At 52.0% G+C, this 13,761-nt stretch overlaps 1 protein-coding gene across 2 annotated transcripts in view; it reads right to left on the reverse strand.

Moving 5' to 3' along the window:
- Nucleotides 1-13,761, reverse strand: part of LOC124291269 (TATA box-binding protein-associated factor RNA polymerase I subunit C-like) — a 100,060-nt gene that overhangs the window by 52,305 nt on the left and 33,994 nt on the right. For both annotated transcript variants that reach the window (XM_046728239.1, XM_046728237.1), the window contains exon 3: nucleotides 917-1,029. In XM_046728239.1, coding sequence (XP_046584195.1) covers nucleotides 917-1,029 — 113 coding nt within the window. The remainder of the gene's footprint in view (nucleotides 1-916; nucleotides 1,030-13,761) is intronic.

Raw genomic sequence — 13,761 nt, forward strand, 5'->3', positions numbered from 1 at the left:
GTTGTCTTAGACGTAGATGATTTCTTAGACGACTCAGATGATCTTAACCAGCCTCTGTAGTTCAGTCTCTTCCCTAAGAGGGACTTCCCCTCTTAGGAAGAGGAGAGGTTAAGATCATCTGAGTCGTAACTGTCTCTGTAAGAGCGACAGAGACGGGAGAGACCCCGGAGGGAATCTCCAAAAACATTTCAGACAACTCACACTCACACTCAGATGTGTGAGAGCAACCCTTATCTGCAGCTGCCCTGCTGTCATGATAGTTTGACTCCATGACCTTGCGTAAACGTGCTAATAAATATTAACTAAATTGAAATTGGTATAAATGTGCACAATATTTACAGAGTGAGACTAAGAAACACGAATTATTGAAGAACACACAGGGAGTGGATCAACTGCTGACATACATAGCCTGCATTGTCAACATGCTACCATGTGTACACAGTCATCTGAAATGGAGTGTGAAAATTCAAAATTAGTAGAAATTTACATAATTTAATACATCGTTATGATTATATAAATAAAGTATATAAATACAACTCACGGCCTTAATTTGGATTGACAGGCTGAAATAGCAAACATATTAGCCCTAAATGGGACCCATAGTGACCTCCGAACCATCTGCTTGGGACGCTTTTGGCGGGAAAAGGGAGGCAACTTGTAAGTGGGTGATTTTTTCAGTCTCTTCAGGGAACTAGGGATTCAAGTTTCCATGTAACCGCTCGAAAGGAGAAGGGAAATAGGCAACATAGCATGAGTCAGGATGAGAAAAAATTCAAGTTATATTTCACTATATAAGAATATATAATAAAAGCATAAATATTTGAATAAAGTGAAATTACAATTCAATTTTTCCTGCCATGTTCATGACAAATTCATCAAAACCTGTATGGGTTTTGGAAATATACTGTCTCCTTACTGAATTGAGGCGTAGACGTCCTTGATTGTGTCTGACCTTGGCAATAAAGAAATGTGTCTTCTCTTGACAGTCTCGAACTGGATCGCTGATTCCATCAGGAAATGGAAAGGTCACTGTAATGTGAAGAAGACATTTGTCAAAACATTTTGTCAGACTTTCAGATATCTCAAGCATAGTCCATAAATCTCACCAGATACATTCAAAGTGAAATGATTGTGATCAGAGGTAAAATCTTTGATTATTATCACATAATGAGTATATGGCTGTTAACTGGATGTGTTTTTCCTTTGGCCTCAGTGCAATTGTCTCTACACTATGTTAACTATATCCACAGATGAGTTGGTTGTCATCAGGCTGAATGCAGGTGCAGTCTACAAGAATTACATACACAATCAGTTCAATCACCATGATACTCTACAACAATTGAATTCCTATCAAAGACGGCAGTTTCATTTTTAATTAAAATCTTATGATTTAATGTAAATGTTAATGTAGTTTACTAACAAAGTATGTGCTCATTGAGATTCCGTTTCTGAAAAGATAACGGTATGATTGAAGACTAAATAATATCTAACTCCCTAACAAAGAACAAAAAGTCCAGCAATCAGATCTAATGGGTCCTAATGGCAGGTGTGATGAGATTCTGGAACACTTGGATGTTAGAAAGGTTTGGGTCAATTTTGCATTTTGCAGCCAATGTCGGGTAAAATCACCTTTTGCAGTAGGACATTAATGTGCAAAAAACACTCATGAAGATGTTTCCATATTCAACGCCTTCAGTCGGGAGTGAACTTCAATTCATGACATACGTCTTGTACATACATCATTATGTGTTTTATATTGTGGGATGACATTTTGACGTCATTTTCTGCCATCATTTTGACTAATCTCTCCTTGGGCATCCAGAGCAGAGTAATGCTGTAATTAGTTGCTTTTTCAATACTGTTGTGGTAGCCATATTGAAAATCAGAAGGATGTAAAAATCAGAAAACGGAAACGAGCATGTTAATTTTCAGTTTCAATGGTGTAGTTGTCTCAAAAGAGAAGTTGCAGTGCAAGGACATGAATTTCCAGTGAACCCCAAAACATGGTCAAAGTGCAAAGATCAAAGAGTACACAAATTTCCATTGCATTTTGAATAAAATTGGCTTTGTATAAGATCACAAATAGGATAGTACACACATGGCTGCCATGGTGTCCATACTGAATAATGAAGTGGAACCTTTTGCACACTTCTAGCAATGAAATTATAACATCATCAGTTCTGCAGTAAAACCTGTTGACACACAATGGCAGTGACAGACACAGACAGTGGACTTAAAGACCATACCATAAGTCCAGTAGGTCTGCAGTCCACATGAGTTAAAAACAGCCATGACATGAGCCCAATGGATCTGCAACCATGACATGAGTCCAGTGGGTGTGCAGTCCATGTGAGTTAGAAACAGCCATGACATTAGCCCAGTGGGTCTATAGCCATGACATGAGTCCAGTGAGTCTGCAGCCATGACATGAGCCCAGTGGTCTGCAGCCATGAAATGAGCCCAGTGAGTCTACAGCCATGAAATGAGCCCAGTGAGTCTACATCCATCACATGAGTCCAGTGAGTCTGCAGCCATGACATGAGCCCAGTGGTCTGCAGCCATGAAATGAGCCCAGTGAGTCTACAGCCATGACATGAGCCCAGTAAGTCTGCAGCCATGACATGAGCCCAGTGAGTCTACAGCCATGACATGAGCCCAGTGAGTCTACAGCCATGACATGAGCCCAGTGGGTCTACAGCCATGACATGAGATCAGTAAGTCTGCAGCCATGACATGAGCCCAGTGAGTCTACAGCCATGACATGAGCCCAGTGAGTCTACAGCCATGACATGAGCCCAGTGAGTCTGTAGCCATGACATGAGCCCAGTGAGTCTGTAGCTATGACATGAGCTCAGTAAGTCTGCAGCCATGACATGAGCTCAGTGAGTCTACAGCCATGACATGAGCCCAGTGGGTCTACAGCCATGACATGAGATCAGTAAGTCTGCAGCCATGACATGAGCCCAGTGAGTCTACAGTCATGACATGTGCTCAGTGGGCCTACAGCAATGACATGAACCCAGTGGGTCTGCAGCAATGACATGAGCCCAGTGAGTCTGCAGCCATGACATGATCCCAGTGGGTCTACAGCCATGACATGAGCTCAGTGGGTCTACAGTCAAGATATGAGCTCAGTGGGTCTGCAGCCATGACATGAGCTCAGTGAGTCTGCAGCCGTGACATGAGCTCAGTGAGTATGCAGCCATGACATGAGCCCAGTGAGTCCGCAGCCATGACATGAGCCCAGTGAGTCTGCAGCCATGACATGAACCCAGTGAGTCTGCAGCCATGACATGAGCTCAGTGAGTCTACAGTCATGACATGAGCTCAGTGGGTCTGCAGCCATGACATGAGCCCAGTGGGTCTGCAGCCATGACATGAGCCCAGTGAGTCTACAGCCATGACATGAGCCCAGTGAGTCTACAGTCATGACATGTGCTCAGTGGGCCTACAGCAATGACATGAACCCAGTGGGTCTGCAGCAATGACATGAGCCCAGTGAGTCTGCAGCAATGACATGAGCTCAGTGGGTCTGCAGCCATGACATGAGCCCAGTGGGTCTGCAGCCACGCTAGAGCCCAGTGAGTCTACAGCCATGACATGAGCTCAGTGGGTCTGCAGCCACGACATGAGCCCAGTGGGTCTACAGCCATGACATGAGCCCAGTGAGTCTGCAGCCATGACATGAGCTCAGTAAGTCTGCAGCCATGACATGAGCCCAGTGGGTCTGCAGCACATGACATGAGCCCAGTGAGTCTGCAGCAATGACATGAGCTCAGTAAGTCTGCAGCCAGCCATGACATGAGCCCAGTGAGTCTGCAGCCATGACATGAGCCCAGTGAGTCTACAGCCATGACATGAGCTCAGTGGGTCTGCAGTCCATGACAGTTAGAAACAGCCATGACATGAGTCCAGTGGGTCTGCTGCCGTGACATGAGCTCAGTGGGTCTACAGCCATGACATGAGCCCAGTGCAGTCCTGCAGGCATGACATGAGCCCAGTTAGTCTGCAGCCATGACATGAGCCCAGTGAGTCTGCAGCCATGACATGAGTCCAGTGGGTCTACAGTCCATGACATGAGCCCAGTGAGTCTGCAGCCATGACATGAGCCCAGTGGGTCTGCAGCCATGACATGAGCTCAGTGAGTCTACAGCAATGACATGAGCCCAGTGAGTCTGCAGCCATGACATGAGCTCAGTGGGTCTGCAGCCATGACATGAGTCCAGTGGGTCTTCAGCCATGACATGATCAGTGGGTCTGTAGCATGACATGAGGCCAGTGAGTGTGCAGCCATGACATGATCAGTGGGTCTACAGCCATGACATGAGTCCAGTGGGTCTAAAGTCAAGACATGAGCTCAGTGGGTCTGCAGCCATGACATGAGCTCCAGTGGGTCTGCAGTCATGACATGAGCTCAGTGGGTCTACAGCCATGACATGAGCCCAGTGGGTCTGTAGCAATGACATGAGCCCAGTGAGTCTACAGCCATGACATGAGCCCAGTGAGTCTGCAGCCATGACATGAGCTCAGTGGGTCTGCAGCCATGACATGAGGTCAGTGGGTCTGCAGCCATGACATGAGCCCAGTGGGTCTGTAGCAATGACATGAGCCCAGTGGGTCTGCAGCCATGAAATGATCCCAGTGGGTCTACAGCCATGACATGAGCCAGTGGGTCTGCAGCCATGACATGAGCCCAGTGAGTCTACAGCCATGACATCAGCCCAGTGGGTCTACAGCCATGACATGAGCTCAGTGAGTCTACAGCCATGACATGAGCCAAGTGAGTCTGCAGCCATGACATGAGCCCAGTGGGTCTACAGCCATGACATGAGCTCAGTGGGTCTGCAGCCATGACATGAGCCCAGTGAGTCTACAGCCATGACATGAGCCCAGTGGAGTCTGCAGCCATGACACATGAGCCCAGTGAGTCTACAGCCATGACATGAACCCAGTGAGTCTGGCCATGACATGAGCCCAGTGAGCCTGCAGTCCATGTGAGTTAGAAACATCCATGCCATGAGCCCAGTGGGTCTGTAGCCATGCCATGAGCCCAGTGGGTCTACTGCCGTGACATGAGCTCAGTGGGTCCATGACATGAGCAGTGAGTCTGCAGCCATGACATGAGCACAGTGAGTCTGCAGCCATGACTTGAGCTCAGTAAGTCTGCAGCCATGACATGAGCCCAGAGAGTCTACAGCCATGACATGCCCAGTGGGTCTGCAGCCATGACATAAGCTCAGTAAGTCTGCAGCCACGGACATGAGCCCAGTGAGTCTACAGCCATGACATGAGCCCAGTGAGTCTGCAGCCATGACATGAGCTCAGTGGGTCTACAGTCATGACATGAGCTCAGTGGGTCTACAGCCATGACATGAGCTCCAGTGGGTCTGTAGCAAATGACATGAGCCCAGTGAGTGTGCAGTCCAGCGACATGAGCCCAGTGGGTCTACAGCCATGACATGAGTTCAGTGGGTCTACAGCCATGGACATGAGCCCAGTGGGTCTGTAGCAGCCATGACATGAGCCCAGTGGGTGTGCAGCCATGACATGAGCCCAGTGGGTCTACAGCCATGACATGAGAGCTCAGTGGGTCTAAAGTCAAGACATGAGCTCAGTGGGTCTGCAGCCATGACATGAGCTCAGTGGGTCTGCAGTCATGACATGAGCTCAGTGGGTCTACAGCCATGACATGAGCCCAGTGAGCCTGCAGCCATGACATGAGCTCAGTGAGTATGCAGCCATGACATGAGCTCAGTGGGTCTGCAGCCATGACATGAGCCCAGTGAGTCTACAGCCATGACATGAGCCCAGTGGGTCTACAGCAATGCCATGAGCCCAGTGGGTCTACAGCAATGACATGAGCCCAGTGGGTCCTACGGTCCCGTGACATGAGCTCAGTGGGTCTACAGCCATGCGACATGAGCCCAGTGAGTCTGCAGCCATGACATGAGATCAGTGCGCCAGCAGCCATGACATGAGCTGAGTGGAGTCTGCAGCAATGACATGAGCCCAGTGAGTCTACAGCCATGACATGAGCCCAGTGGGTCTGCAGCAATGACATGAGCTCAGTAAGTCTGCAGCCATGACATGAGCCCAGTGAGTCTGCAGTCCCATGGACTGAGTTAGAAACAGCCATGACATGAGCCCAGTGGGTCTGCAGCGTGACATGGAGCCCAGTGGGTCTACAGCAATGACATGAGCCCAGTGAGTCTTCAGGCATGACATGAGCCCAGTCCAGTCTGCAGCCATGACATGAGCCCAGTGAGTCTGCAGCCATGACATGAGCCCAGTGGGTCTACAGCCATGACATGAGCCCAGTGGGTCTGCAGCCATGACATGAGCTCAGTAAGTCTGCAGCCATGACATGAGCCCAGTGAGTCTACAGCCATGACATGAGCCCAGTGAGTCTACCGCCATGACATGAGCCGGAGTGAGTCTGCAGTCCATGTGGAGTTAGAAACAGCCATGACATGAGCCCAGTGGGTCTACGGCGTGACATGAGCCCAGTGGGTCTACAGCCATGACATGAGCTCAGTGAGTCTGCAGCCATGACATGAGCCCAGTGAGTCTGCAGCCATGACATGAGCCCAGTGAGTCTGCAGCCATGACATGAGCTCAGTAAGAAGTCTGCAGCCATGACATGAGCCCAGTGAGTCTACAGCCATGACATGAGCCCAGTGAGTCTACAGCCATGACATGAGCCCAGTGAGTCTGCAGTCCATGTGGAGTTAGAAACAGCCATGACATGAGCCCACTGGGTCTACGCCGTGACATGATGAGGCCCAGTGGGTCTACAGCAATGACATGAGCCCAGTGAGTCTGCAGCCATGACATCAGCCCAGTGAGTCTGCAGCCATGAGTTGAGCCCAGTGAGTCTGCAGCCATGACATGAGCCCAGTGAGTCTACAGCCATGACATGAGCGCCCAGTGGGTCTGCAGCCATGACATGAGCTCAGTAAGTCTGCAGCCATGACATGAGCCCAGTGAGTCTACAGCCATGACATGAGCCCAGTGAGTCTGCAGCCATGACATCAGCCCAGTGGGTCTACAGCCATGACATGAGCTCAGTGGGTCTAAAGTCAAGACATGAGCTCAGTGGGTCTGCAGCCATGACATGAGCTCAGTGGGTCTACAGTCATGACATGAGCTCAGTGGGTCTACAGCCATGACATGAGCCCAGTGAGTCTGCAGCCATGACATGAGCTCAGTGAGTATGCAGCCATGACATGAGCTCAGTGAGTATGCAGCCATGACATGAGCTCAGTGGGTCTGCAGCCATGACATGAGCCCAGTGAGTCTACAGCCATGACATGAGGCCCAGTGGGTCTACAGCAATGCCATGAGCCCAGTGGGTCTACAGCAATGACATGAGCCCAGTGGGTCTACGGTCGTGACATGAGCTCAGTGGGTCTACAGCCATGAAATGAGCCCAGTGAGTCTGCAGCCATGACATGAGCTCAGTGGGTCTAAAGTCAAGACATGAGCTCAGTGGGTCTGCAGCCATGACATGAGCAAGCTCAGTGGGTCTACAGTCATGACATGAGCTCAGTGGGTCTACAGCCATGACATGAGCTCAGTGAGTATGCAGCCATGACATGTGCTCAGTGGGTCTGTAGCCATGACATGAGCCGAATGGGTCTGCAGCCATGACATGAGCTCAGTGAGTCTGCAGCCATGACATGAGCTCAGTGGGTCTGCAGCCATGACATGAGCCCAGTGAGTCTACAGCCATGACATGAGCCCAGTGGGTCTACAGCAATGCCATGAGCCCAGTGGGTGTACAGCAATGCCATGAGCCCAGTGGGTCTACGGTCGTGACATGAGCTCAGTGGGTCTGCAGCCATGACATGAGCCTAGTGAGTCTACAGCAATGACATGAGCCCAGTGAGTCTACAGCCATGACATGAGCTCAGTGGGTCTACAGCCATGACATGAGCCCAGTGAGTCTAGCAGCCATGACATGAGCCCAGTGAGTCTGCAGCCATGACATGAGCTCAGTGGGTCTGCAGCCATGACATGAGCTCAGTGGGTCTGCAGCCATGACATGAGCTCAGTGAGTCTGCAGCCATGACATGAGCTCAGTGGGTCTGCAGCCATGACATGAGCCCAGTGAGTCTACAGCCATGACATGAGCCCAGTGGGTCTACAGCAATGCCATGAGCCCAGTGGGTGTACAGCAATGCCATGAGCCCAGTGGGTCTACGGTGTAAGTGACATGAGCTCAGTGGGTCTGCAGCCATGACATGAGCCTAGTGAGTCTACAGCAATGACATGAGCCCAGTGAGTCTACAGCCATGACATGAGCTCAGTGGGTCTACAGCCATGACATGAGCCCAGTGAGTCTACAGCCATGACATGAGCCCAGTGAGTCTGCAGCCATGACATGAGCTCAGTGGGTCTGCAGCCATGACATGAGCTCAGTGGGTCTGCAGCCATGACATGAGCTCAGTGAGTATGCAGCCATGACATGAGCTCAGTGGGTCTGTAGCCATGACATGAGCCGAATGGGTCTGCAGCCATGACATGAGCTCAGTGAGTCTACACAGCCATGACATGAGCCCAGTGAGTCTGCAGCCATGACATCAGCCCAGTGGGTCTACAGCCATGACATGAGCTCAGTGGGTCTAAAGTCAAGACATGAGCTCAGTGGGTCTGCAGCCATGACATGAGCTCAGTGGGTCTACAGTCATGACATGAGCCCAGTGAGTCTGCAGCCATGACATGAGCTCAGTGAGTATGCAGCCATGACATGTGCTCAGTGGGTCTGTAGCCATGACATGAGCCAGAATGGGTCTGCAGCCATGACATAAGCTCAGTGAGTCTGCAGCCATGACATGAGCCCAGTGGGTCTACAGCAATGCCATGAGCCCAGTGGGTCTCACGGGTCGTGACATGAGCTCAGTGGGTCTGCAGCCATGACATGAGCCTAGTGAGTCTACAGCAATGACATGAGCCCAGTGAGTCTACAGCCATGACATGAGCTCCAGTGGGTCTACAGCCATGACATGAGCCCAGTGGGTCTGCAGCAATGACATGAGCTCAGTAAGTCTGCAGCCATGACATGAGCCCAGTGAGTCTGCAGTCCATCTGAGTTAGAAACAGCCATGACATGAGCCCAGTGGGTCTCTGACGTGACATGAGCCCAGTGGGTCTACAGCAATGACATGAGCCCAGTGAGTCTTCAGGCATGACATGAGCCCAGTCAGTCTGCAGCCATGACATGAGCCCAGTGAGTCTGCAGCCATGACATGAGCCCAGTGGGTCTACAGCCATGACATGAGCCCAGTGGGTCTGCAGCCATGACATGAGCTCAGTAAGTCTGCAGCCATGACATGAGCCCAGTGAGTCTACAGCCATGACATGAGCCCAGTGGAGTCTCTGGCCATGACATGAGCCAAGTGAGTCTGCAGTCCATGTGAGTTAGAAACAGCCATGACATGAGCTCAGTGGGTCTACGGACGTGACATGAGCCCAATGGGTCTACAGCCATGACATGAGCCCAGTGAGTCTGCAGGCATGACATGAGCCCAGTGAGTCTGCAGCCATGACATGAGCCCAGTGAGTCTGCAGCCATGACATGAGCCCAGTGAGTCACGGGCCGTGACATGAGCCCAGTGGGTCTACAGCAATGACATGAGCCCAGTGAGTCTGCAGGCATGACATGAGCCCAGTGAGTCTGCAGCCATGACACAGGAGAGCCCCAGTGGGTCTACAGCAATGCCATGAGCCCAGTGGGTCTCTGAGTGCGTGACATGAGCTCAGTGGGTCTGCAGCCATGACATGAGCCCAGTGGGTCTGCAGCAATGACATGAGCTCAGTAAGTCTGCAGCCATGACATGAGCCCAGTGAGTCTGCAGTCCATCTGAGTTAGAAACAGCCATGACATGAGCCCAGTGGGTCTCGGCCGTGACATCAGCCCAGTGGGTCTACAGCAATGACATGAGCCCAGTGAGTCTTCAGGCATGACATGAGCCCAGTCAGTCTGCAGCCATGACATGAGCCCAGTGAGTCTGCAGCCATGACATGAGCCCAGTGGGTCTACAGCCATGACATGAGCCCAGTGGGTCTGCAGCCATGACATGAGCTCAGTAAGTCTGCAGCCATGACATGAGCCCAGTGAGTCTACAGCCATGACATGAGCCCAGTGAGTTTCTGGCCATGACATGAGCCAAGTGAGTCTGCAGTCCATGTGAGTTAGAAACAGCCATGACATGAGCCCAGTGGGGGCTCTACGGCCGTGACATGAGCCCAATGGGTCTACAGCCATGACATGAACCCAGTGAGTCTGCAGGCATGACATGAGCCCAGTGAGTCTGCAGCCATGACATGAGCCCAGTGAGTCTGCAGCCATGACATGAGCCCAGTGGGTCTACAGCCATGACATGAGCCCAGTGGGTCTCTGGCCGTGACATGAGCCCAGTGGGTCTACAGCAATGACATGAGCAGCAGTGAGTCTGCAGGCATGACATGAGCCCAGTGGGTCTACAGCCATGACATGAGCCCAGTGGGTCTGCAGCAATGACATGAGCTCAGTAAGTCTGCAGCCATGACATGAGCCAAAGTGAGTCTACAGCCATGACATGAGCCCAGTGAGTCTCTGACGGGCCATGACATGAGCCAAGTGAGTCTGCAGTCCATGTGAGAGTTAGAAACAGCCATGACATGAGCCCAGTGGGTCACGGCCGTGACATGAGCCCAGTGGGTCTACAGCCATGACATGAGCTCAGTGAGTCTGCAGCCATGACATGAGCCCAGTGAGTCTGCAGCCATGAGATGAGCCCAGTGAGTCTGCAGCCATGACATGAGCCCAGTGGGTCTACAGTCATGACATGAGCCCAGTGAGTCTGCAGCCATGACATGAGCCCAGTGAGTCTGCAGCCATGACATGAGCTCAGTGGGTCTGCAGCAATGACATGAGCTCAGTAAGTCTGCAGCCATGACATGAGCCCAGTGAGTCTACAGCCATGACATGAGCCCAGTGAGTCTACAGCCATGACATGAGCCCAGTGAGTCTGCAGTCCATGTGAGTTAGAAACAGCCATGACATGAGCCCACTGGGTCTGACGTGACATGAGCCCAGTGGGTCTACAGCAATGACATGGAGCCCAGTGAGTCTGCAGCCATGACATCAGCCCAGTGAGTCTGCAGCCATGAGTTGAGCCCAGTGGAGTCTGCAGCCATGACATGAGCCCAGTGAGTCTACAGCCATGACATGCGCCCAGTGGGTCTGCAGCCATGACATGAGCTCAGTAAGTCTGCAGCCATGACATGAGCCCAGTGAGTCTCCAGCCATGACATGAGCCCAGTGAGTCTGCAGCCATGACATCAGCCCAGTGGGTCTACAGCCATGACATGAGCTCAGTGGGTCTAAAGTCAAGACATGAGCTCAGTGGGTCTGCAGCCATGACATGAGCTCAGTGGGTCTACAGTCATGACATGAGCTCAGTGGGTCTACAGCCATGACATGAGCCCAGTGAGTCTGCAGCCATGACATGAGCTCAGTGAGTATGCAAGCCATGACATGAGCTCAGTGAGTATGCAGCCATGACATGAGCTCAGTGGGTCTGCAGCCATGACATGAGCCCAGTGAGTCTACAGCCATGACATGAGCCCAGTGGGTCTACAGCAATGCCATGAGCCCAGTGGGTCTGGCAGCAAACATTATGAGCCCAGTGGGTCCACAGTGTGACATGAGCTCAGTGGGTCTACAGCCATGAAATGAGCCCAGTGAGTCTGCAGCCATGACATGAGCTCAGTGGGTCTAAAGTCAAGACATGAGCTCAGTGGGTCTGCAGCCATGACATGAGCTCAGTGGGTCTACAGTCATGACATGAGCTCAGTGGGTCTACAGCCATGACATGAGCTCAGTGAGTATGCAGCCATGACATGTGCTCAGTGGGTTTGCAGCCATGACATGAGGCCCAGTGAGTCTACAGCCATGACATGAGCCCAGTGGGTCTACAGCAATGCCATGAGCCCAGTGGGTCTACAGCAATGCCATGAGCCCAGTGGGTCTACGGTCCGTGACATGAGCTCAGTGGGTCTGCAGCCATGACATGAGCCCTAGTGGAGTCTACAGCAATGACATGAGCCCAGTGAGTCTACAGCCATGACATGAGCTCAGTGGGTCTACACAGCCATGACATGAGCCCAGTGAGTCTACAGCCATGGCATGAGCCCAGTGAGTCTGCAGCCATGACATGAGCTCAGTGGGTCTGCAGCCATGACATGAGCTCAGTGGGTCTGCAGCCATGACATGAGCTCAGTGAGGTATGCAGCCATGACATGTGCTCAGTGGGTCTGTAGCCATGACATGAGCGAATGGGTCTGCAGCCATGACATGAGCTCCCAGTGAGTCTACAGCCATGACATGAGCCCAGTGAGTCTGCAGCCATGACATCAGCCCAGTGGGTCTACAGCCATGACATGAGCTCAGTGGGTCTAAAGTCAAGACATGAGCTCAGTGGGTCTGCAACCATGACATGAGCTCAGTGGGTCTACAGTCATGACATGAGAGCTCAGTGGGTCTACAGCCATGACATGAGCCCAGTGAGTCTGCAGCCATGACATGAGCTCAGTGTGAGTATGCAGCCATGACATGTGCTCAGTGGGTCTGTAGCCATGACATGAGCCGAATGGGTCTGCAGCCATGACATGAGCTCAGTGAGTCTGCAGCCATGACATGAGCCCAGTGGGTCTACAGCAATGCCATGAGCCCAGTGGGTCTACGGTCGTGACATGAGCTCAGTGGGTCTGCAGCCATGACATGAGCCCTGAGTGAGTCCTACAGCAATGACATGTGCCCAGTGAGGCCTACAGCCATGAGGCACATGAGCTCAGTGGGTCTACAGCCATGACATGAGCCCAGTGAGTCTACAGCCATGACATGAGCCCAGTGAGTCTGCAGCCATGACGCTTGAGGCTCAGTGGGTCTGCAGCCATGACATGAGCTCAGTGGGTCTGCAGCCATGACATGAGCCCAGTGAGTCTGCAGCCATGACATGAGCCCAGTGAGTCTACAGCCATGACATGAGCTCAGTGTGGGTCTGCAGCCATGACATGAGCTCAGTGAGTCTGCAGCCATGACATGAGCCCAGTGAGTCTGCAGCCATGACATCAGCTCAGTGGGTCTACAGCCATGACATGAGCCCAGTGAGTCTGCAGCCATGACATCAGCTCAGTAAGTCTGCAGCCATGACATGAGCCCAGTGAGTCCACGGGCCGTGACATGAGCCCAGTGAGTCTACAGCCATGACATGAGCCAAGTGAGTCTGCAGTCCATGTGAGTTAGAAACAGCCATGACATGAGCCCAGTGGGTCTACGCCGGCTGTGACATGAGCCCAGTGGGTCTACAGCAATGACATGAGCCCAGTGAGTCTGCAGGCATGTGACATGAGCCCAGTGAGTCTGCAGCCATGACATGAGCCCAGTGAGTCTGCAGCCATGACATGAGCCCAGTGGGTCTACAGCCATGACATGAGCCCAGTGGGTCTGCAGCCATGACATGAGCTCTGCAGTCCATGTGAGTTAGAAACAGCCATGACATGAGCCCAGTGGATCTGCGGCCATGACATGAGCCCAGTGGGTCTGCAGCCATGACATGAGCCCAGTGAGTCTGCAGCCATGACATGAGCCCAGTGAGTCTGCAGCCATGACATGAGCCCAGTGAGTCTGCAGCCATGACATGAGCCCAGTGAGTCTGCAGCCATGACATGAGCCCAGTGAAAGTCCCAGCCATGACATGAGCCCAGTGAGTCTGC

The sequence above is a fragment of the Haliotis rubra genome, unplaced genomic scaffold (assembly GCF_003918875.1).
Source record: "Haliotis rubra isolate DU_JTF1 unplaced genomic scaffold, ASM391887v1 Scf489, whole genome shotgun sequence".
NCBI lineage: Eukaryota > Metazoa > Mollusca > Gastropoda > Lepetellida > Haliotidae > Haliotis > Haliotis rubra.